This window comes from Micromys minutus (assembly GCF_963924665.1).
Source record: "Micromys minutus genome assembly, chromosome: 17".
Classification (NCBI taxonomy): Eukaryota; Metazoa; Chordata; class Mammalia; order Rodentia; family Muridae; genus Micromys; species Micromys minutus.
Genome location: NC_137952.1, coordinates 49,629,645 through 49,652,861, shown reverse-complemented (window position 1 = coordinate 49,652,861; position 23,217 = coordinate 49,629,645). Strand labels below are relative to the sequence as shown.

The 23,217-nt window shown below is 44.2% G+C and overlaps 1 protein-coding gene across 4 annotated transcripts in view; it reads left to right on the top strand.

Annotated features, from left to right (window-relative positions):
• Window positions 1–23,217, top strand: part of DZANK1 (double zinc ribbon and ankyrin repeat domains 1) — a gene marked incomplete at both ends in the record, with an annotated part of 45,371 nt that overhangs the window by 12,820 nt on the left and 9,334 nt on the right. For 2 of the 4 annotated variants that reach the window (XM_080930820.1, XM_080930818.1), the window contains 8 exons: window positions 2,386–2,471; window positions 3,586–3,703; window positions 5,215–5,328; window positions 6,779–6,871; window positions 16,653–16,778; window positions 17,854–18,015; window positions 19,353–19,560; window positions 22,468–22,571. In XM_080930820.1, the coding sequence (XP_080786946.1) occupies window positions 2,386–2,471; window positions 3,586–3,703; window positions 5,215–5,328; window positions 6,779–6,871; window positions 16,653–16,778; window positions 17,854–18,015; window positions 19,353–19,560; window positions 22,468–22,571 (1,011 nt within the window). The remainder of the gene's footprint in view (window positions 1–2,385; window positions 2,472–3,585; window positions 3,704–5,214; window positions 5,329–6,778; window positions 6,872–16,652; window positions 16,779–17,853; window positions 18,016–19,352; window positions 19,561–22,467; window positions 22,572–23,217) is intronic. The other 2 variants (XM_080930817.1, XM_080930819.1) reach the window with 1 other exon arrangement.

The window sequence follows — 23,217 nt, the reverse complement described above, 5'->3', positions numbered from 1 at the left end:
CTAACCTAGCCTGAAATCTGACAATCAATCCAGAACCTGAACCATTGAAAAAAATATATATGCATATAGGCCAAATGAAATTCAGTGTCTCACAACATTTGACTGATAGACCACCAGTTTATGACTTCTAGTATAGGCCATGTTTGATGCAATACAACAAACATTAAACAAAGAACCACAGTAACATCCAACACCAGAAATAATAACAAAATCACTCTGAATGCTCCCCATTGTCTGCAGAAGAATGTCTGAAATCCCAAGCTTTAGAAAGCTTTAGAGCCTACACTGTTGACGTGATCGCAAGTGGCTTTGAGCCTCAGCAGCCACTCAAGAATGACTATTGTAGCCCCTCACGTGCTGCATTGACAGTATCCTTCCTCTAAGATGTGTCCCAAGTCCATACCTGAATCCAGTCACAGGAACATGAGACAAAGCCAGATTCCACGGTCATGCCGCAGGCTATGAGTTGCTGAGTTAACTGTCATGTTTTTCTTGTTTTGTTCTTAGAATCTCACTATATAGTCCTGGCTGGTCTGAAACTGTGCAGCGGCCTCAAATTTGTGGTGACCCTCTTGTGTCTACCTCTTTTTTAAATTAAAGCATGACCACATCCCTTTCTCCTTCCCTTTCATCCTTCCAACCCACTTCTTGTAATATCCTCTCTCCCCAGTCTCTCTCCAAACCATGGCCTAGTTCTCAATTGTCTTATAAACTGAGGTCTCACGGATAGGTTCTGCCTCTTGAATGCTGGGAAGGCATGCGTGAACCGCTGATACCTGGCTGACCTGTTGTTGCTCTTTAAAAATATTCAAGGCAAGAAAGATGAAGAAGCTGAGTGTGGTGGAGCACACCTTTAATGCTAGCACTCAGGAGGCAGAGGCAGGAAGATCTCTGTGAGTTCAAGACCAGGCTTGTCTACAAATCAAGTTTCAGGACAAGCAGAGCTACACAGAGAAACCCTGTCTCAAAAAACCAAACCAAACCAAATCAGACAACAACAACAAGGAAGGAGGAAGGAGGAGAGATGACATAGAAAGACTGAGGAAGCACCTCCAACTACAGGTGACAAGGTGGACATGACAATTAGATGCAAACTATGGCATCAGCTCAGACCCTAGACCAGGAAAACAATACATAGCTGTAAGGGCCCCACTGGCTCAACCAGCAGGGTCTACGTGTGACCTGTGGGTTAGGTAACAGTGTCTCCCTTACTTTGCTAACTTTGCTATACGGCTGTTCTTGGGAAATGCATATTCATCTACTTAGGGCAAAGGGAGATACTGCTTATAGCCTATTTTCATGGCACTCAAAGAGAATAACTGTAGAAAATGTCATAAACAGATGTTTAACCTAGGGAACAGGAGCTATTTTTTCTCTTTTGATAATTTTTGAAAGATTGATTTATCCAAATAAGATGCTGTGTGCTCTGTGTGCTGGTTTTCTTCTTTAATCGTTGGTTTCAGAAGGCTGAGGTAGGAGAAAAACATGGTCAGCATAGCAAGACCCTGTCTCAAATTATATTACAAAAATACAATGAAATGGGCACGGCCTCGCACAATTCACAGTGTTGTTATTGTGAATGTCAAGGAGATAATGGCTGCACTTGGCCAGTGCGTTTCACCATCAACAGTAGCATGGCTAGCTTCTCTCCCTCCATCTTGCTCTTTTTGGCTTCCTCTCTGTCTCGTCCTGTAGTCCACATCAAGCCATATGCATCCCAGGATGGGCCCTGCCCTGCCTCAGTACCTGTGTGTCCTCACTGTGGGTTTCCTTTGTTTTCTGTCTGCACACTCATTTCCCACGCCCATCTGGGTTGTTACCTCTTCCCAGAATCCCTTCTCCTATGGAGCCTGCACGTGTGACTATTCTCCCTTCAAGATTCCCACAGAGCACAGCACAAGTCTAGCATCTTGCTAGGTCCATAGACTTCAATTATTTTGTACAGATAGGAGTGTGCTTTATGGACAGGGACCATGTGATAATCTTTTTTTTTTTTTTTTTTGACATTCTCTCTGCACCAAACAGAAAATTAGTTCAAATGACCTATTTGTATAAGTGAGTTCTTTGAGTTTTCTAAAAATATTATTTTCAAGACAAATAGATACCATCTTAATTGTCTTCCAGTTCTAAAATATGATCCGTCTAATAGAAAATTCAGATATCTTCTTTTTTAAACTTTTGCTATAAATAAAATATGCACACTTACTCATGAGTAGAAAGCACTTAATAAATTACCTGTTGATCTCAGAGTAACAATACAAAGTCTTTTCGATATGACAGTTTTAAAGCATGATGCCGGTAAATGAATGGACTGTCCCTGTAGCCTTCACCACGTTGTGTGGACTGCGTGCCCGTCGCCATCTCTGTCTGTGTTCTCCGTTTTAGTCCCCTGGCTTTGCGCACATAACCGGGCAGAAGAGTCTGACGAGCACCGAGGTCATGAGGATCCAGAGGGAGACAGACTTCCTCAAGTACGTATCGCCTTCTCTGTTCTGTCCTAGGTCCTTCCATGTCGCACGCGGCCTATGAGATTAAAAGGGAAACGGCACTGTCTTTGCTCATGCCTAGTTTTGAAATTTAAATTTGTTAAGACAGAGACTTGCTATGTCGGCCTGGCCTGGAGTCTTGCCTCAGACTCCTGAGTGTTGGTATTTACCATACCTAGAGATTTTTTAGAGTTTTAAAAACACATAATTGGGGAAAAGAAGCCAGGACTGGCAAGATGGCTCAGTGGTTAAGAGCAGTAGCTTCTCTTCTAAAGGGCCTGGGTTTAATCTCCAGCACCACATGGTGGCTCACAGCTGTCATCAATTCCACGTCCAGGGGATACAGCGCCCTCTTCTGGCCTCCGTAGCATGGGCATGTATTGCAGGCTGACCTGCCCTGAAGTGCATATCTGTGAAGAGTGTTTTTGTAAATCATACATGTTGCTGGCATCAAATGTCTGTTTCTTTTACTGACGAGCATTGTGTATATTGCAGCTTCTATTCAATGGGCACACCATAGTGTGCTTCTCTATTCGATTGTGAGGGCGCACGCTCCTCCTAGCAAGTCAAACTGAAAAAGTAATGTGAACATGTACACACAAGTTACTATATGTGCATCAGCTTCCATGTTATTTATGGTGGATGTCTTGAAGGAGAATGACTGGGTCATATCCAGTTGTTTCTAAGGGAGGGTACCACTTATATTCACCTCAGCAGTGATAGAGAATTCCAGTCTCTACATCTTTACCAACAATTCATACTTTCTGACATTCTAGTGAGATTGAGTGGTATATCACTGTGATTCTAACTTATATTTTCTCATAATTAATAATAGGAATCTTTTACACACACATAAACAAACACAAGTTTTCAATCTTTGATGCCATGTGTGCGTGCATGCTTGTGTGCTTTAATTAGGTTTGCTTGCAAAAGCATGGGCTACTGCTCTGTAGGGACATCACTGATAAAACTGCCCCCCAACAAACCTTTTACTAGAAGTGGTCCTTGGGGGCCAGGAGCTAATGCACCCTCCACCACTGAATGTATAGGAATATTGGTGTAGGCCCTCATGGATTAATAGGAACCTGTTTCATTGCAGGTGCGCCCACTGTCTGGCTTCCCGTCCATCTGATCCCTTTGCTCGCTTCTGTCAAGAATGTGGCGCTCCTGTCCCACCTATATTTGGCTACCGTCTTCCGCCCCCAGAAGGGGCTCAGGTAAGCTGCAGAATGTCTAAAAACATTTATTTATGATCTATGTGACCTGTATAGATAGCTGTGACAAGGGCCTATCACATGAGCCACAAACAGAAGCACTCTGAAAGAATTCTGCACACATTGATATCTTACTACCTAGTCCTTAAAAAAAAAAGATTTATCCATTACATTTATATGAGCACACTGTAGCTGTCTTCAGACACACCAGGAGAGGGCATCAGATTTTATTTCAGACAGTTGTGAGTCTCCATGTCATTGCTGGGAATTGAACTCAGAACCTCTGGAAGAGCAGTCAGTGCTCTTAACCACTGAGCCATCTCTCCAGCCCTACTTAGTCCTTCTTAAGAACAGAAAAACACACTTGTTACAGGATTTCCTCTGCATAGCTTTGAAGAAGACACACTGAGAAACAGACTAAAATCTCACTGTTTTAATGGGACAAGGTTTGCCCAGAACTGTTTTCAAGTACCTCGAGCTAGTAAGGCTTCGCCGAGAGATATTTGTGTGGACTGGACAGAATATAAAGCTTAAGACAGCACTCAGGATTGCCTAAGCTTTTACTCGCAGTGAGCTTTCTTTCCCCCACACATGCAAGCGGAGATGTGTGGGTGCTTGTCACACCGAGGATGCACTGAGACATTGTGGTTAGATTACCTGTTAAAGCTCTGGGCGTCGGGGTGGGGGAGCATCCCATTGAGTGAAGTCCTGCTTCACTTGCACAAGAACCTGACTTCAGTCCTTAACAACTAGCTCCCTGGCAGCCATGAGGCTACAGGCCTCGCATCACTGGTGAGCTGCAGGCCAGCAAGAAACCTCATCTCAAAGGAGATATGCACTGCATTCCTGATGATGAAACCTAAAGCTATCTTCTGACCTCCACACACACAAACCTGCACATACATGTGCACCTGCACATACACGAACACACACATTTTAGTATTTTTGAGAACTTCATACATGAGCATGACACCTATATCACTCCCAACCCTCTCTGTTCCCAACACACACACACACACAAACACACACACACCTTTTCAAAGGTTAAAATAGAAATCATAATAAAAGCAAAAGACTACTCACAACATTAATAAAAACAACAGTAACAAACAAAATTCCCTGGGCACTTCACCTGGCTGTTGATTACCATGAAGTGCTGGTCCTCCTTGTTGGCCACTGAGATTGTCATCTTAACAATGTTTCCAGTGAGACAGATCTGCTGTCCTCAGCCCACCCTGTGCTCGAGGAGCCCTGCCCATGGCAGGAGAGCCCCTGGAAGAACCCGTGCACTTGTGTGGACGGGCATTTTCTGGGAAGCTTCAGTCTGTGGCTCACCTTTTGGCCTATGGCTCATGTTCTAGAGTAAACAGATTTTTGCACTAAAATAAAATAATAGGAATAAATAACAGGAAAGGGAAATAATTTAACAGTTTCCAAAAGCAAACTCAGCCTTAGGAGCTAAGTCCTGTCAGCCTTCACCGCCTAAGGCAAACCTGACCTTTTCCTCTGAGCAGATGGGCCTGTGTGCAGAATGCGGCAGTATGGTCCCCATGAACACCCCCATCTGTGTGGTGTGCGAAGCTCCTCTTGCTCCACAGCTGCGGCCACAAGCCAGCCTCTACTTGAGGGTAAGGAAGTGTGATCCTCTGGAAACATGAGTGAGATGTGCAGAAAGTAATGTTTGGATAAGTATGTGCCTGTCTTCAGCTGGTGGAATGGACTGATGTAGACGTTTAGAAAGGCGTCCTGGCCCGAATATATAATTGCCAGTAGGGTCTGTAAGGGAGAAGCCTATGCATATCCCCCAGACAAATAGAGGACAAATTGCAATGCAGCTAATTTAGATAATGCTCTGCCTAAGTATTCAGACTTCAGACTTGTGGCTGATACTAACTTAGAGTTGTTCACTGCTTGATCAGTCTGACGAGGGCTTCCTGTTGTAGAAGAAGAGTGGTTAGAACTCCTCATGACTTGACATTTCATTAAAACCTGCAGCTTTGCGCAGCGGCTTCTCTGGGTCTCTTTGTAGGGATCCAGCCTGGCTACACACTGCCTGTCCTGTACAGCTTCTAAAAACTTTGATGCAAGCTTTCTTCTTCTTAAATTTTTGTTTATTTATTTTATGTATATAAGTACACTGTAGCTCTCCTCAGTCACAAGAGGAGAGCATCGGATCCCATTACAGATGGATATTGCTGGGAACTGAACCTCTTTGGAAGGGCAGTCAGTGCTCTTAACCACTGAGCCATCTCTCCGGCCCGATGCAAGCTTCCATGACCCCTTCATCTTTGCATCTTTTACGGTTGCAAGACCAGTCCCTTGAGAATGAGGATACTAATTCTGCTGCCGTCTCCAGATAAGCTCCGACCCTGCTGCACTGACCTAAGCAGCTGTGCAGCTCTTTCCAATCAGCTCACAGTTTGCACTGCAGCCTTCCGTGGGTGGGTCTCGCCCTGGATGCATTTTCCTGTGTTCCAGGGCAAACTGTGAAATGTGAGGTTTCTCCCTGATTGTACTAATCTTATTAGCAGTTACAGCTTCCCACCCCCACGTTCTCCCTCCTCATTTCTAGCTCTGTCTAGTTTTATCATCTCTATTTCTGTGTTGCATCTTATCTTGTGAATTAACTTCGGAGGCTACATTAATACTTTCTTTTGACAGTCACGTCTTCAAATTCTTTGTAAATCAGAACCCACAGAACAAACCTAAATTCCTAGTTAGCATAAAGTCTTGGGACCCAACAGACTTATAAATCCGAAGAGTGAGCTTCTGCTGGTCTCAAGTCTTTCTCACTACACTGTAGGCTATGAAGTAGAGAGTCCTTTGACTGCTGGCTTTCCTGTACCTGAGATGGGAACATAGTCATTGTAACATTTCCAATTGTCTCCCTCAAACCAAACGAATACTATGTTCCATTTACTTGCCTGCAGTTCTGTCTCTTTTAAAACTGTGTTCAGTTGTCTGATAATCTTTCCAATAATCCCAAGTTCAGTGTAGCATTGCTGACCTGAGCTATAACCAGTAGTCGACCAACAGGACTGTCATTTCTCATTCTCTTTGCAATTCCCTGTTGTCAAGGAGAGGGTGATCTGTCGCACCTGTGGCACTGGGAATCCTGCTCATCTGAGATACTGTGTCACCTGTGAGGGGTCCCTGCCTCCAACACAAGAGGTAGGTGGACTACATGTGAATGTCCTATTTTTGGTGGCCACTAAGTTTTGTTTTCTTGTAGATTGATGTTAAGGTGATACATGATTGGACAGTGGAGAGATAGGCGGGGAAAAGGCTAGGAAAATGGAAGAGGAGGAGATTCCAGGAGGAACGGAGATGGAGGCAGATGTGTGTGTCTCTCTCGGCACATCTCTAGCTCGATGACGTTGTTGTTATTAGTTTAAGGGTTTCTATAGGTCTTTTATCTCATATAGAAGAGAAGTTTATATCTTTGTCCATTGGTTGTAAACTTACTGTGTAAAGGGTTTGTGGATTGAGAATTTAATATTCTCTTGATAAGCTACCAGGCTTTGGAGTCATGTTTGTGCCGAGCGGTGGAGGAAAGGAACACGCCGGGGTGGTCATATCCACCTGGGACAGAAGCAATAGGGGTGATGGAGTGAACCCCACCAGAGTTCATAGAAGAGGCAGGGAGTGCCAAGTTAGAGATCCCAGCAGTGCCAGACGGCCCTGAGTGGGAGCCAGCAAAGTGCTGGGGGAGGGGGGATAACTAATCCTTCTAATATTTACTGCAACATTTTCTGAAGCCAGCTGTGACAGGTCAGATACACTGAGGAAGAAGCCTGGAGTTGGTGATTAATCACTCAGCAGACTTTTCTCTGAGGGATCAAAACTTACTTATCTAGGACCAGTGAAAATGAGCTTTTGAGCACGTGCACACGCGTGTGCACCACACACACACTTGGTAGATAAAGCAAGGCCCCAAGAAGCTCCAGCAGCTTCATTTTTTTTCTCCTATAGCTTATATATTCCAAAAAATGTTTGGGGCAGAATAAAAATTACAATGTGGTTTCATCCTGTTCTTCAAGTGAACGATTACGAAGAGTATAGGTAAACCCAGCATGTTCCCAATACCTTTGCATGATTAAATGTTTACGTAGTACAGGTGAAAACCAGATTATTCCCAAGGACCCATGCACATTTATGCTTTAGTGACTTGTTATAGGTTAACAAAGTGTGAGCAAGCGAGGTATCCTTCTCAGCCAGCTCTCTCGCTGGCAGCTGTAATCTGCAGTTACAAAGAAAGGATCAATCATATCATTTATCTTAACAATACTCTTATAAAAATCTTAAGAGAATCACAAATCTAAGCTTCGATATAAAAAATCAGTCATATTTACTTTAACTCCTCAAGGTTCACATCTACTCACTAACACTATCACCAAATCCTGTCAGGAAGGAGGGGACGATGGGTACAGTAATCAACCATCATCCTGATCAGCAGCCCAGCTTTAGGAAGAGAGTCACATCAGCCAGTGCCAGGGCTGCCATTGTTCTTCTGCCCCGACCTCAAAACTTCTAGGCTCAGCTTTCAAGGGTGTGCCTTCCTGAACTTTAAATTGTTCCCCAAGATTTCCTATATCAAAGTCACTAACAAAAACATGTTAACTTCACTACCAATCTACAGCTCTAAGTTCTTTCGAAGGTCAGTTCTTGAATCATTAATCTGCTCTAGCAGAAGTAATACATGGAAACATTCAGTCTCTATTATTATAAGTGTCAATGACACCTTACATGAGGGGTCGACACCCCTTAGAGTTTCCACACAGGAGCATGGAGTCCTCAGGACACACGGTCCTCTGCCTCTGCATCCCTGAGGCACACCCATCTCGGTTGTGTTAGGCAGTGGGCCACATTCCAGGAGTTCTAAAGCTGCTCTGTCTTCCTTCTGCACGGGCCCGACAGTTGATGTTAGTACAGAAGGGGACATCTGGTGAGAGGAGAGAGACTATCATGAAACACAAACTAGGCTGCAAGATAGCCCAGCAGATGAAGTACTTGCTTCCGAAGCTTGCCAACTGAGTTCCATGGACTTACAGTAGGAGAGAATTGCCTCCCGAAATTATCATCTGATCTCCACTGCAGACATGTTACTCTGTGGTGATTCTGACTCCTGAACACGGGACAGCTTTCCATTTGTTTCTGTCTTCACTTTCACTCTTTACACCAAGGATGTTATCATACATTTACCCACCCCTTCCCAACACATCATACACGATACCTTGTGACGTCACCTTTTACTCTTCATGGGGCCTGTGGTTAGATGCTTCTCTTCTCTTGTTAGTCTGGGTGCCCTTGGCCCAGCCTCTCATCAGGCCAGAGATATGTGAACTTTGTGGTCTTTTAAAAAGTCTTCACATTTTACAACCTGGTTTTTATTTTGCTTTTTTTTTCTTTGCTTTGATTTTAATTTGATCCTCTTTTGTCAAATTTCTTTTTTTTTTTTTTTTATTTGCTCACTTGTTTAATTTATTTTTTTTAGACAGGGTCTCCTTATGTAATGATGGCTGGCCTGAAACTCACTCTGTTGACCAAACTCACAAAGATCCGTGTGCCTCAGCTTACTGATTAAGTGGGATTAAAGGTGTATGTCACCATACCTGGCCTTTTCCCCTCACATTTTCTATTTAGGATGTGTGCATGCACATGCACTGCTGGCTTTTCTGTTTGTTTGCTTTTGTTCTTGTTTTGTTTTTTGTTTTTCTGTTTCTTCTAGCAAGTTTTAAAGAAGTGGTAGTAAATAATTAGATAAGGACAGAAAGTAAAAAGTTTAAAGGAGCGATAAAAGAAACAAGAAAATCTGAGCATGGTACCAAGCCATTAAGCCCAGGCTAGCCTCGGCTACACAGCAAGACTGTCTCAAAAACTAAAAGAGGGGGAAAAAAAGAAAGAAAATGACACTTAAGACAGGAATAAGTGGAAGGCTATCCCATGTTCAGGTATCAGAAGAATTAACACAGATAAAATGTCTACACTTTCTAAACCAGTTTGCAGATTCAGGGAAATACTGCCAGAATTTCAGTGACTTTATTTCTTTATAAAATGGAGAAAAGAATCCTGAAGTTCAGATGGAATTACCAAAGACTTGGCATGGTCAAAGCAATGTTAAGCAAAACCAAAGCTGGAGCCTTCACACTTATTGCAAAGCCTTTATCATCAAAATAGCACAGACACATATGAGATACATGTGCAGGCCAATGGAGCTGAACAGCAACATAGACAGCCAAGGAATGAGCCCACATATTTACCACCAATTGATTTTTTAAATATTTGATTATTTGTTGTTTATTTACTTATGTGTATGGGCGTTTTGTCCCCGTGTGTGTCTGTGCACCACATGTATGCCTGGTGTCCTCAAAGGCCAGAAGATGATATCTGGAGTTACAGATGGTTGGGAGCTGTGAATTGAACTGGGGTCCTCCTGACAGCAGCCCTCTTACCCGCTGATTTCAGACAAAGATTCTAAGAACATACAATGAGGAAAAAACAATTTCTTTAATAAGTTGTGCTAAGAAAACCTGATCTCAGCCTGCAGAAGAATAAAACTGGCCTCTTTTCTTGTCCGTACAATGATCAATTAAAAATGAACTAAAGATTTGAAATCTAAGACCTGAAACTACAAAGCTACTAGAAGAAACCTAGGAAACCTCAGGACATTTTCTAGTGATGACTTTTTGGCTATGGCCCTAACAAACTACAGTAACAAAGGTGAAATAGACAAACAGGGCCACACAAAAGGAAGACAAGTCTGCACAGCAAAGGAATCAGCAGGATAAAGGCCAAGCAGGATGGAAGAAGGCATTCAAACTGCACTTCACAAGGTTACTACCCCAGTCTCCACAGACTGAAACAATCCCCCACAAAAGGTGGTCAAAATATAAACAAAGGACTCAAGTAGATAATCTAAAAATATGTTACAAATAGCCTGTAGGCACCTGAAAATGTTAAGACCAGAGTCTGTGCAAAAAGAACAACCCTTTACACTACTGATAAAAATGTAAATTAATAAAGCATATGGAAAACAATCTGGAGATAACTCTAAAATTTAAAAATATATTATCATATGATCCAGGAGTCTCACCACTGGATATATACCCAAGGAAAAATATCACTATGTGGAAGAGATAGTTACATCTCCTGATCTCTGCAGTTCACAGTAGCCACTATACATCAGCCTGACTTTATTAGGGGAGAAACAGATAAAGAAAACATGGCACACGCACTGAGTAGAATACTATTCAGCCTTTCACCTGTAACATAGAGACGTTGTGTTCAGTGTGAAATAAGCCAGGCACAGAGTCAGACACTGCATGATGTGAAGACATCCTAAAAATAAAAGCCCACAGAGACAGGTGATGGTTCAGGGAGAAGTTGGTGAAAGGTACACTATGTTCTAAAGATGAAGTCGAGAGCTCTTTTGTACATCATGATGACCAGTTAATTCTTCCCACCTGTGTTATTCATTGTCATCAGTCACTGTATCTTGAGATTTTCCAAGAGATGAATGTTGTGTTCTTACCATCCAAAAAGGAGGTGATGCATGTGACCAGTGATAAAGACTTAACCGTTGCACATATATCATGGCATGCACAGCTTTAGGATTTTTACTAGATTTTATTATTTATGTGTTTGCGTGTTTCTGCATGCAGTGCCTGCGGAAGGCAGAACAAGGCAATGGAACACTAGGTCTGGAATTAAAGAGTTTTTAGCTTCCAAGTCCCCTGGAAGGACAGTCAGTACCTTTTACCTCAGAGCTGTCCCTCCAGCCCACTGTATAAATTATTCTTATTAATTAAAATTTGTTAAACCCCTCCACATATGGTTCAGATGCTAGTATTTGCACCATGTATTTTGTTTGGCATACTAAAGTGGCAATGAAAGAATGCCATTAGATAAGTCAGATCCCTCTGACTCTTCCGACTTACATAGGTCCATGTGTTCTGCACATTTACATTTCGCACTTTGTATGGATGTTATAGCCTCTGCCTTAAACAGTTCAAGAAGAGGAAGGGCAAAAAGAGCGCTTGCATTCAGGTTTAGTTTTCTGGTTCCCCTCACCCCCTCCAAAAGTACTGCCTTTTGCCTCCCACTTGGCATGAGTTCTTTTCTGTGCTCTTAGCCCCAGGCCACAGGCTAAGGCTGGACCTCAATTAGCATAACTCACCCAAGTGTGTGCGCTCGTCCACTCTCCCCAAGTGTGCACACTTGTCCACTCTCCAGAGCCTCCATGCATTAGAGCTGTGCTCTCTACTCCATTGCCGCTAAAGGCAAATCTGTGTAGGCTTAAACAAATTATCCCAGTTACATAGCTGAACTTTCAGCGTCAACTGAAAGTTGTGGAAACAAGCTTATGAGACTGGCAAAGTTGGCCAGAACATCCACACGTCATTCCCAGATCTTGTGCTTGTAGCTACCTGATAATGGGAGCTCAGATTTTTACCATTTCTGTCATCATGAAATTGTATGGTCATTTCCCATAGCAGCTGAGAGAAAGATAGTGAGGTTAAGAAACCGTAACAGTAGTAAATGATGGTACTGGTGAAAGTCCTTCTTGGAGTGAACGATCTGACAGACTCAAGAAAATTTCTCATCAGAAGATTTAAGTTTTGGCTAGAGATAGCTCATTTGGTAAACTGTTTGCCTAGTGCTCCTAGGGCTCCGAGTTTGAGTCTCGGCACTCCATAAACTGTGCGCTGGCACACACCTGTAAGCATCAGGAGGCGGAGGCAGGAAGTTTGAGGTCATTCTCAATTTGAAGCCACCATGGGACACATGGAACCCTGAGCATGGTGTCACCCTTCTATAATCACACTGCTTGGAAAGCTGAAGCAGGAGGACTGTGAGTTTGAGGCTATCCTAGATTATAAGAGCAAGAACCTGCCGGAATAATGTAAGAGAATGTCCATCCCTTCCTTCTCCCTCCTCCTCTCCTTTCCTTCCGTTTTCTTGACTTCTCACCAAAATTAACACATTTACGTCAATTATATTAACTGCCAATGATATGATTCTTCCATTCCTGGTTTTCCTCTTGTCAACAAAACTGTTTAGAAGCAATATAAACATTGAAAAATAGATTCATTTATTTTGTTTTACATATATGAGTATCTTGCCTGCATGCATGCATGTGTACTTATGTGCATATCTGATGACCATGGATGTCAGAAGAGATCACTGAATCTGCTGAAACTGGAGGTACAGGTAATTGTGGGCCACCATGTAGATGCTGAGAATCAAACCCTGGTCTTCTGCAAAAGCAAATAGTGCTCTTAACTGCTAAAACATGTCTCCAGGGCCCCAAAGTCGAATGTCTTTAAAGATAAGTTTGCCTCTGAATGGCTCATGAGGATTTAGGTGTTAGAATGATAGTGTTTATAGAAATGGCAGAAAGTAGCAATGCAATGTGATAGCCTCATGTCTTTGTTTAGCAACATTGACTGGATACGGTAAGATAATTCTTTAAAGACCACTTGAACTTTAATCTTCGTCTTAGGGTTTCCATTGCTGAGGAGACACACATACCCAAGGCAGCTGTTATAAAGGACCACATTTAATAGGGCTGGCTTAGCTGTTCAGAGGTTCATTCAGTCCATGATCATCATAGTGGGAAGTACGGCAGTGTGCAGGCAGACATGGTGCTGTAGGAGCTGAGAGTTCTACCCCTTGTTCGGAATGCAAATAGGAGACTGTTAGGAGAAGAGTCTCAAAGTCCACCCCACAATGACATACTTCCTCCAACAAGGTCACACCTCCTAATAGTGCCACTCCCTAGGCCAAGCATAATCGAACCTCCACAATTCTCAATGAAAAATCTGAAGGTTTTGTGTTTAGAACCCTACATTGGCAAAAATCTCTGTCAAAATTTAATTTAGTGGCTCAGCAAGTATGCTCCTGCAGACAACCTGGTTTTGGTGTCAAGACCCACATGGTAGCTCATGACCATCCATAATTTTAGTTGCAGGGAATCCAGTGCCCTCTTCTGATGCCCTCTGGCACAAGGCACGCACGTGGTACAAACACATACATATAGAAAGATATATAAGATACACACAAAATAAAAATAAACCTTTTTCTTTGTAAAAAAGAAAAAAATATTAGGATAATTGAAATATAAGATCTGAAGCAAAGTTTTCAAAGAATTGTGCCTTTTGTATTATTCCAAAGAACCAGTCTCTGATTACACAGAAACTAGGTCAATGAACATAGAAATATTCCTTTCTCAGTTTCCTGTGTTATGGGCTGATAGGAACCTTTTCTATATATTAAAAAAGTTCTGTTTTTTTTTTTTTTCATTTATTTTGTCTTTTATAAAAAGCCGTATGTGGTACCCACAGCTGGAGCCTGGGTCCTCTGAACAGAGACTCTGGTGTGGGTTTTCACATGATGATCAGTGAATTCCTGATAAGGAGACTTGGTGAACACAGTTTCTTTCCAGAGATCAGGGGTCAAGTAGCTGTAAGTCTTTGAGATGGCATCAAAGGTGGCGCTGGCAAAGTTGCCCAGGGTGGCAGTGGGGCCTCTGGCTGAAGAGTAGCAGTCATCTATACCGGCCATCATCAGAAGCTTCTTGGGCACAGGAGCAGAGACAATGCTAGTGCCTCTGGGGACAGAGATGAGACGCACCAACACAGAGCCACAGCGGCCTGTCACCTTGCATGGGACAGTGTGGGGCTTGCCAATCTTGTTCCCCCAGTAGTCTCTGCCGAATCCTTCGCGGAAGCCACCACGGCCTCCTAAGCCTGCACCTCTGGGTCCTCCAGGCCCTTCCACTGCACCGGTGTCATCTGCCATTTGGTGTTTTCCCGAAGAAGAAGAAGCAAAAGTTCTGTTTTTGAATAACAAAGTATCCCTGAGTTAAACAGAGTTCAGCTAGGCAAATACAGTTAACTAAATTGGCCGTCTTTGAGAGAAAATTGTCTTTAGAAAAGTATTTTTTGTTGTCCATATATTACATTACATATGGAATATGACAGTGCATGTATTTTGTTATTAATTGGATGTTATTCAGTAATTTGATAACTGTTTGACACCTAGGCACCAGGATCACTAGTACTGCATAAGTGGGTTGTCATGTAGACCCAGCGTCCTTTCATGTGCATAAGTCAGCATCTAATAGACAGGCCGGAGAGGCAGGAACCTGAGGTGTGGGACTTGGCCCTTTGCTGAACATTCCTTCATACTCACTCCAAACCTACTACAGACCTGTGAGGACACCAGTAAATCAACAGGACTGTGGGATTCTGGACAACAGGCTGTAAAATCAGACATAAGGTCGCAGACCAGTGCCTGCATCTAGTCACAGAACTGCCACTTTTACTATCACCTCCATCGGGAAAGCAAGAAGCTGTCACATCACACAACAGTGAATAAGGAACAGAAGCCAAGAGTCTTAACCAGGTCTACCCAACAGTGTCAGAAATTCTCAAGAAACAACCATTTTCCTCTTCACAATAAACGAATTCCTTTTGTAACTAGAACACTGGAGCCAGGGACCAGAGACAGGAACTGAGTCACGAAACTACACTTTATTTAGAAATATGGCAATCTGGGACGCCAGGGAACTAACATTCCAGTCTGCCTTCCCCATTCCATACCCAGATGGCACACTTAACAGAATCTGAAGAAGGGCAGCGAATCATTGCAAAGGTTGTCTCTGGTCAGGTGGCAGCGTCGCCTCTGAGATTCATGGTGTTGGAGCTTTTCCCTCACTATTGTCCCTGTGTAGTGAGGGTTCACTTACCCCAGGTGATGTAGTTTACATCCTCCGCAGACAGCCATCTAGAGATGCCCGTGTTAAAGGGTAGCTCAAAACCTGCAAGCTGTTAGCGGCTGGGCCCGTGTTTATGCTGGACTACTTACTGTGTGGATCTGCAAGTTCCACAGAATGAAATACAAATGTGTCTTATTTTTTTTGATTTTCTAATTGTTTTATGTATGGGTGTTTTGTTTTCATGTTATTTCTGTGTGCCACATGTGTGTCTTGTGTTCTCAGGGGTCAGAACTGGAGTTACAGACAGTTGCAAACTACCATATGGGTGCTGGGAACTGAACCGCAATCCTCTGAAAGAGTGGCATGTTCTCTTTAACTACTGACTCATCTTTCCAGCCTCAAATGTGGTCTTACAAGATAGAATAAAAGGGGCTCTTTACTTACACTACCATTTCCATGCCCAGAGTGGAAAATAAAGCAACATTACATTAGGGCAGAGGGTAGAAGATAAGTCTCAGTCATGGCCCAGCTTGGTTTATCACTAATGTTCTATTAATCAGCAGTTGGCTTGCTCAGCCTGAGATATCAGTAATACTGAGGAGTACAGACATGTCCGTAGACAGACACCATGGCCGAGGCAACTTATAAAGGACAACATTTAGTTGGGGATGGCTTACAGGTCCAGAGGTTTAGTCCATTATCATAAAGGAGGAAGCATGGCAGCTTCCAGGCAGGCATGGTGCAGAGGGAGCCGAGAGTTTAGCATCTTGCTCTGCCTGCAGCCAGGAGAAAACTGACTCTTCTGCACTGGGCAGAGCTTCAAAGCCCACCCCCACCGAGATGCACTTCCTCCCTCCAACAAGGCTACACCTCCTAACAGTACCACTCCCTGTGGGCCAAGCACATTCAAACCACCACAAACATGACCTTAAACATTGGAGAGTATGGCTAGCCTTAGTGATACACACCTTTAATCCCAGCACTTGGGAGGTAGAGGAAGGAGGCTCTCTGTGGATTTGAGGCCAGCCTGGTCTATGTAGCAAGTTCCAGCACAGCCAGGATTATGTAGAGAGACCCTGTCCCAAACAACCAAGCATAAATAAATCTTTCACTCCTTTTGTCCACGGGGGGGGGGGGGTTCTGGTCTCTGTTGCTTAGGCTTTCTTCCTTTCTTGGGATGAACTGGGAACTGGAGAGCAGAGTTCTGATGCCTGTCAATGCTGCTCTGTTCAGCAGTGGCCCTGCAATGGCGATGGCATCCCTCATCCGCCCTCTCGAAATGGAGAGACCGTATCCTGCTCCAGATGTGGCTGCCAGAACCTCTGGGAGGCATCCTTCTGTGACTGGTGTGGAGCCATGGTAGGCACTTTAAGACTGAACCTCACCAAGTGGTGGTGGGCACACCTTTAATCCCAGGACTCAGGAGGCCAAAGCAGACAGACCTCCGTGAGTTTGAGGCCAGCCTGGTCTACAGAGCAGTTCTAGGACAGTCAGAGCTACACAGACAAAAACAAAACAAGGCAACCACACTGACAAGAGAAAAGACTGAGCTTTTTCTGCTGGGCACCCCATCCACCAAGGTCTCCTTATGGCCTTGCAGGAAACACTTCCTATGGTTTCTGCGTCGAGATTTAGAGATAGAAACAATTGTTTAACATGTTGGAACCGAGAGGCTCTTCTCACTGCCATTTTGGGTTGCATATTTTGAGGTTAAGCCTTTCTACTCACTTACTTGTTACTGACATTTTTTTTTTGTGACTGGAGTTGCCTAATTGTGACACAGCACGTGAGTAACGGAAGGCTCAGAGTGAGTGGCCGTCTTCTTCATCTTCGCAGCTCCTCTGCTCAGAGGCAGCCTGACCTGAGAATCCGGGCGATCTCTCAGTCCCCAGGGCTGGAGCTTACTCACCCAGTCTTCCCACCTGGCAATGGGCCGTCCAGTTCCTCCTCATGCTCTCCTGCAACTTCGCATCGCATTGCACGATATAGACTGTGTGCACATATCACGGCTGCTTAGGTGGTATCCCCAGCTGCTGCACACTAAGGTTGTTCCCGGTTACTTCCCCCAGGCCTGAAGCCCTGAATTCAGTGCTTGTCATCCACGTGGTAGAAAGAAACAACCAACTCTCCAAAGTTGTCCCCTGACTTCCACCCAGGCACTGAAACACACACACACACACACACACACACACACAGGCGTAAACATAACATAAATTTAAGAAGTAATTTTTAAGTACCTATAATGCTATGAAAGATAGTCTGGGACATGTGTCTTTAACTGCTTGTCTCTGTAGGAGAAAGTCTAGCTGTAGAGCTGTTAGGTCAGCAGGCAAGAGCCTATGCTATTTTGATGGCTAGAAATTGTATGGTGTGAGAGTAGTTTACGTGGACAAACTAAAACTCTAAAATCATACCTATATTTTCTGTTCTCTAGCTTGGCATTTCTGCTAGCCACTCTGTCTGCCCAAAATGTGGGGCCAGCAATCATCTGACTGCCCGATTCTGTGGCTCCTGTGGTATTTACGTGAAGTCTATAACCAGATTTAGAATGAACAGCTTGGCCATAGCTGCAGGGGGACCTCGCCCATTCCCTGAGGTAAGGACTGCTGCTCAGGTGAACCAGCCCTGGAGAACAGAGCCAAAATGTGTAGACCTTGCACATGGACTTTAAACTAGGCATGTAAATAAATTCAATTTAGGTTTTAAATGATTTGAGTAATTTTTTCAAAAGTTATATATTTGCACAAGTTCAAATCTTGCCTACAATAGAAAGTAAAACCTTATTTCCAAAAAAAAAAAAAAAAAAAAAAAATCAAGAAACTGAAATTGCATTGTTCTGACAGAGATTCGGGTCTAATAGCATGAGGTGAGACAGTAGATGTATCGCCCCGGAAAGAAGTCACTTTCTCTGCATGGGGCAGAGTGACCTTCAGTCTTCCTCCCTGCCCTGCTGTGTTTCAGAAGTTCCATCAAGGGTGTAAGGTTTCTCCGTCATTAGCCTCTGGCTTGTCACTGAGCAGCACACACGGGGCTAACCATTTTCCCGTTCCCAGCATTCTCTAGGTGGCACACGGCTTCACCAGTGTCCTTCCCTGACGCAAACTAGAGAGTGCGCATGCGCTTGTGAAGACCAGTGTCCTTCCCTTACTGACGCCAACTAGAGAGTGCGCATGCGCTTGTGAAGGACACACATCTTAACTCAGACATCTGTGGGGCTCGCCGGGGCCCACTCACACCACTGTTTAAGTGAAAAGGGTTGTTCTTTTTTAGACTGTCTGCCATCTGCTAAATTGTTCATAGTACATTCTTAGACATTTTCTTCTCTATTAATTTATTCTAATAAATACAGAAGCATACATGTCTGCCATGTAAATAGTGCCTCTTTAAATGCTGTGACATCAGACAGCCTACACAGCCTTTCATGTGATTTTCTTAGATCCATCAGAGAAATTGGTTCTTGGCAGTTGAGTATGTTTCCATAGTAAAGACTGTATTCAATTAAATTACAGAACTGAGAGGGTAGAAGTCTCCCAGGCCCCCGGCAGGATAGAAGCATCATTAATTGGCTGAACTGGGGACAATAAATGGCCCAGGAGAGTGGGTTACCTACATGGATCAAGCTAAGTGTTGCTGGGAAAGAAAGAAACAAGGAAGATGAGGCAATGATGGGGAGAACACCACACTATCACACTGTCACACCGACACCACCACTGTCACCACCACCACTGTCACCACCACCACTGTCACCACAACCACCACTGTCACCACCATCACTGTCACCACCACCATCACCACTACCATTACCCAGCAACAAAACTTTTAGTTCAAAGAGCGATTTTAGGTGGTTTTGCTCTGATTTAAATTATATTTTCTGAATGTGGATGAATTTAATTATATTCTAGTCTTTAAGTGTATTGTTTCCCTTGCTTATAGCCCCGATCTGCCTGGCAGTCCCTAAATGTCCCTTTGCCCACGTCTGCCACTGGGTCTAAGAAGGACATGGGCACACAGACCTCTGGCCTGTTCTACCCATCTGGCAAGCTCCTAGCAAAGAAGGAACTGGAGGCGGCTTCTCACAGGCAGAGGCAGGAGAAGATGAGCGACCACAGGCCGGTCCTCACTGCTGTTAGCCCGGGAAGAGGTGAGGGGAGGCACTTGCCTCTGGTGGGAGAAAACCCTCTCTCTGACAGAATTTCTATATTTTCTCCCTTTTAGGCTTATTTTCGTGGACTGAGAGTATGTTCCTTTTTCTTTGTTCAGGTCATTTTCTCTGTAAGAACAGTAGCCTTTCCTGAAACTTTCACTCCTTCAATGCTTTAGCTCCTGGCCCGCTGCCTGGTTTGTCAGTCTCGTGCACGCGTGGGCCTCTGCTGGGTAGACAGGCTGAGTCTGTGCCATTGTCATCACTTGCTATTACAGCGTTTTAGTGTTTGAAACTCACCAAGTATAAAGTTCACCATGCTTAAGTGTGCAATTGGATGACATCACAGTAATGATGTCACGGAGCAGTCTGCAGAACACAACCAGCACCTCAGGAGTGAGCCTGCGCTTTTCTGATGGTCACCTTCCACATCCCTTCTACCAAGTCCCAGACTGCCTGACAGCCACCGACCTGCCTGTCTGTGGGCTTGCCTCTTCCTGACATTCCTCTGGCCCTTGTGACAGGTTCCCTTCACATGGTGTCCAGAGAGAGAGTGTGCCTCAGGGGTGACGTGGAACAGCTGCAGGGTCTGCATCCTAACACCCTGAGCACATTCTAACGGAAGTTCTGCTCCTCAATGTGCAGTTGCATCCCAGGCAGGCCCTCTCCTCCTTTGATTCAAAGTCTTAGTTGAGCACTCCTTGTTTTCACATTTCATAATTTTTTGTTGAAACTGGAGCTTTTCATGATTATTATTTCCAGTCTTGGCTAGTTTCCCTCCAGGCGTTGCACACTGTCTGTCTAGCGGCTAGCGCAGTCTTTCCAGTGAACTTCAGTGTGCTGCTGCGTGAAGCCTCTGATGCAGCTTGTGGGGAGCACCCCTTCGGCCTGCACTCTGTCATCCTAGGAAGACGGTGGCTGTGAGTTTCTTCGGCCAGGCTCCCTGCCTTCTTCCCCTGACCCCTCCCCAGCCGTCGAGCCAACATACTATTAGGTCATGGCTCCGGAGTTCCCACCATACCCTAGGCCATCAATCCCCCCACAGACTGGCCCAGCTAAATGTGGGCTGTCTCGGAGCAGCATTCTCTCTCGGCATTTGAATAGTTTTCTGACTTCAGGAGAGCTCCTCTTACCCGACTGTTATCTGGGTCTATGTAAAGTAGCCGGTCTATGATTTAGCTGTTATCTGTAGTAAATTTATCAGCATTGTAACTGCCCCCACTTCCTTTTTTGGTATTGAACTGAGGGCCTTGTGCATGTGAGGTAAACACTCTACCACTGAGTGTACCTTTAATTTGCCTCTTATTCTCCTGTCTTAGAGTTTCATTGCTGTGAAGAGACACCATGACCAAAGCAGCTCCTATGAAGGAGAACATGTAACTGGGAGTTGCTCACAGTTTCAGAGGTTCAGTCCACTGTCATCATGGCAGGAAGCACGGCAGTGTGCATGCTGACATGGTACTGGAGAAGGAGCTGAGAGCCCTATAGCTTGATCCACAGGCTGAAGGAGACTGTGTGCCACACCAGGACAAGATTGGGCATAGATAACCTCAAAGCCCATCCACACAGTGACACACTTCCTCCAACAAGACCACACCTCCTAATAGTGCCACTCCAGAGAATTGAAACCTCCAGAGAATTGAAACCATTATTTTTAGGTTTATTTATTTCATATGTATGAGTGTTTTGCCATGTCTGCACTATGTGTATGCTGTCTTTCCATGGAGGTAAAAGAGGGCATTAGGCCTCCTGGAACTAAAGTTAGAGATGATTGTGAGCCACGTGCGAGTACTAGGAATCAAACCTGTGTCCCCTGTAAGAACATGTACTCTAACCACTGAGATACCTCTCCAGCCTCTCATGACTTTCTAAACTGGTTTCTCTGGGAAAAGGGAGTACCAAGCTCCTCAGGCTGCCATGACAGAACTATCCCAGCTCTATTCTTGCTCCGTACATTTCCATGTTAGGAGTCAGAACTCATCCACAATTTGATTAACTCTCACAGACTGGAGTATAGCATTAGTCCTAAGGGAGATTGTCTACAGCTGTTTCCAGATGATTCCTAATTTCCCTCCTGTCCTCCAGAGGAAGAGGTCATTTCCTCTCTCTTGGACTCTAGATGGCCTGGTCACTTGCTAGCCAGTGAACATGGTAAGTCAGGTACCCTGACAGTTCTTGCCTTAATCCGTAGTCCTTAAGAAGGATGGAGGTCAGTGTGCTCTCTAGAAAGTTATCTCCAAGTAAAGAAATTCAGTCTGTATTCCCGAATCAAAGAGAATCTGCTTGAGGAGAAAAGGGGCACCATGTTCCAGCAAGAACTAGGCCATTTGAGTGAACCCAGATAGCAGGAGGAAAAAGGCTAAATCATCCTGCTAGTGACTAACTGGTTCTGCCATCTTAACAGGGACCCCACCCCAATCATGCTGAGGACCTCCAACCTGGGCAGAAAGGTGGGAGCCACTGTCTTTCTCCCATACATGAGCACCAAACATCTGGGCTCTCAAAACTGTTCTGACTTCTAATTCAAATGCATTAAAATCCCATGGAGACCAGAAAGGGCACAGGAAACTTTTAGGACCAGTGGGCACATTCTGTATGTTGATGGGGACGAATACAACCATCAAACCCATACATTTAAGACAGCATGCATGATTTATATGTGAGATAGAATAACATAAGAAGGGCTGGCATGCAGCAATCCATGGGATTTTGAAATGCTGTAACCTGCCATAACCATATATATTAGCTGGGGTGGCTGTGGAACTACTGTAGTATGTACTTGAGGTTCTGCATGGAAAACCAACACGGCTGGCCCAGGAAAATAACCTGAGAATGAATGTTCCACACTCGCGTCTGTCTTTCTTAAATGTGGAAGACTTACCCAGGCTTGGGTCTCTCCCTTTTTAGGCTACTGGAGAAAACAGTTGGATCACATCTCTGCTCACCTTCGGTCCTATGCTCAGAACAACCCTGAATTCCGGGCCTTGATTGCAGAACCCAGGATGGGAAAGGTGGGTAAGATGCGGCATCTGCTCAGAGCATCCCTGCAAACGGGTCTTCCTTTGTTCCTTCCTTCTCTGCTTCCCACCCTTATCCTGTCTCTTGTGAGAAATATGGACATGAACATAAGAAAGAGGTGGTTTTTAATGGCACAAGTTTGAGGATGTTTGTTTTGTGTTGTATTTCTTGGTTTTAACTCTGTAGATATTCATAGCAAGTCTTACTTGATGACTAGTGTGTCAGTAAACCATCCAACCCTGAACCTGTCTTGTTTTCAAGTACTGCTCAGCTTCATTTAATGAACTATTTTGATAGCTTATATCTACTTCATCCTAATCTGGAGTTCAGCAAACTGTGCCCCATGGTTATTAGATTGGAGGTATTTCCATCCATTTATATGTTAGCTGTGGCTGTTTTGAGCTACAACAGCAATGCTAAGTATTTGCATTAGAGAATTTATGCCTTACAAGACCTTAAAAAACTTTACCACCTAATCATCAGAACATTAGCTGCCCTGTTTGAAGTTGTCCCACAGCTTACAGAGAAAGCTGCTTACCTGCTCACTTGTGGGCTCCTCTCCACCCATTCAGGATACCTTTTTTTGTTGTTATTTTCTTTACTTACATTTCAAATGTTATCCCATTTCCCTCTAGAATC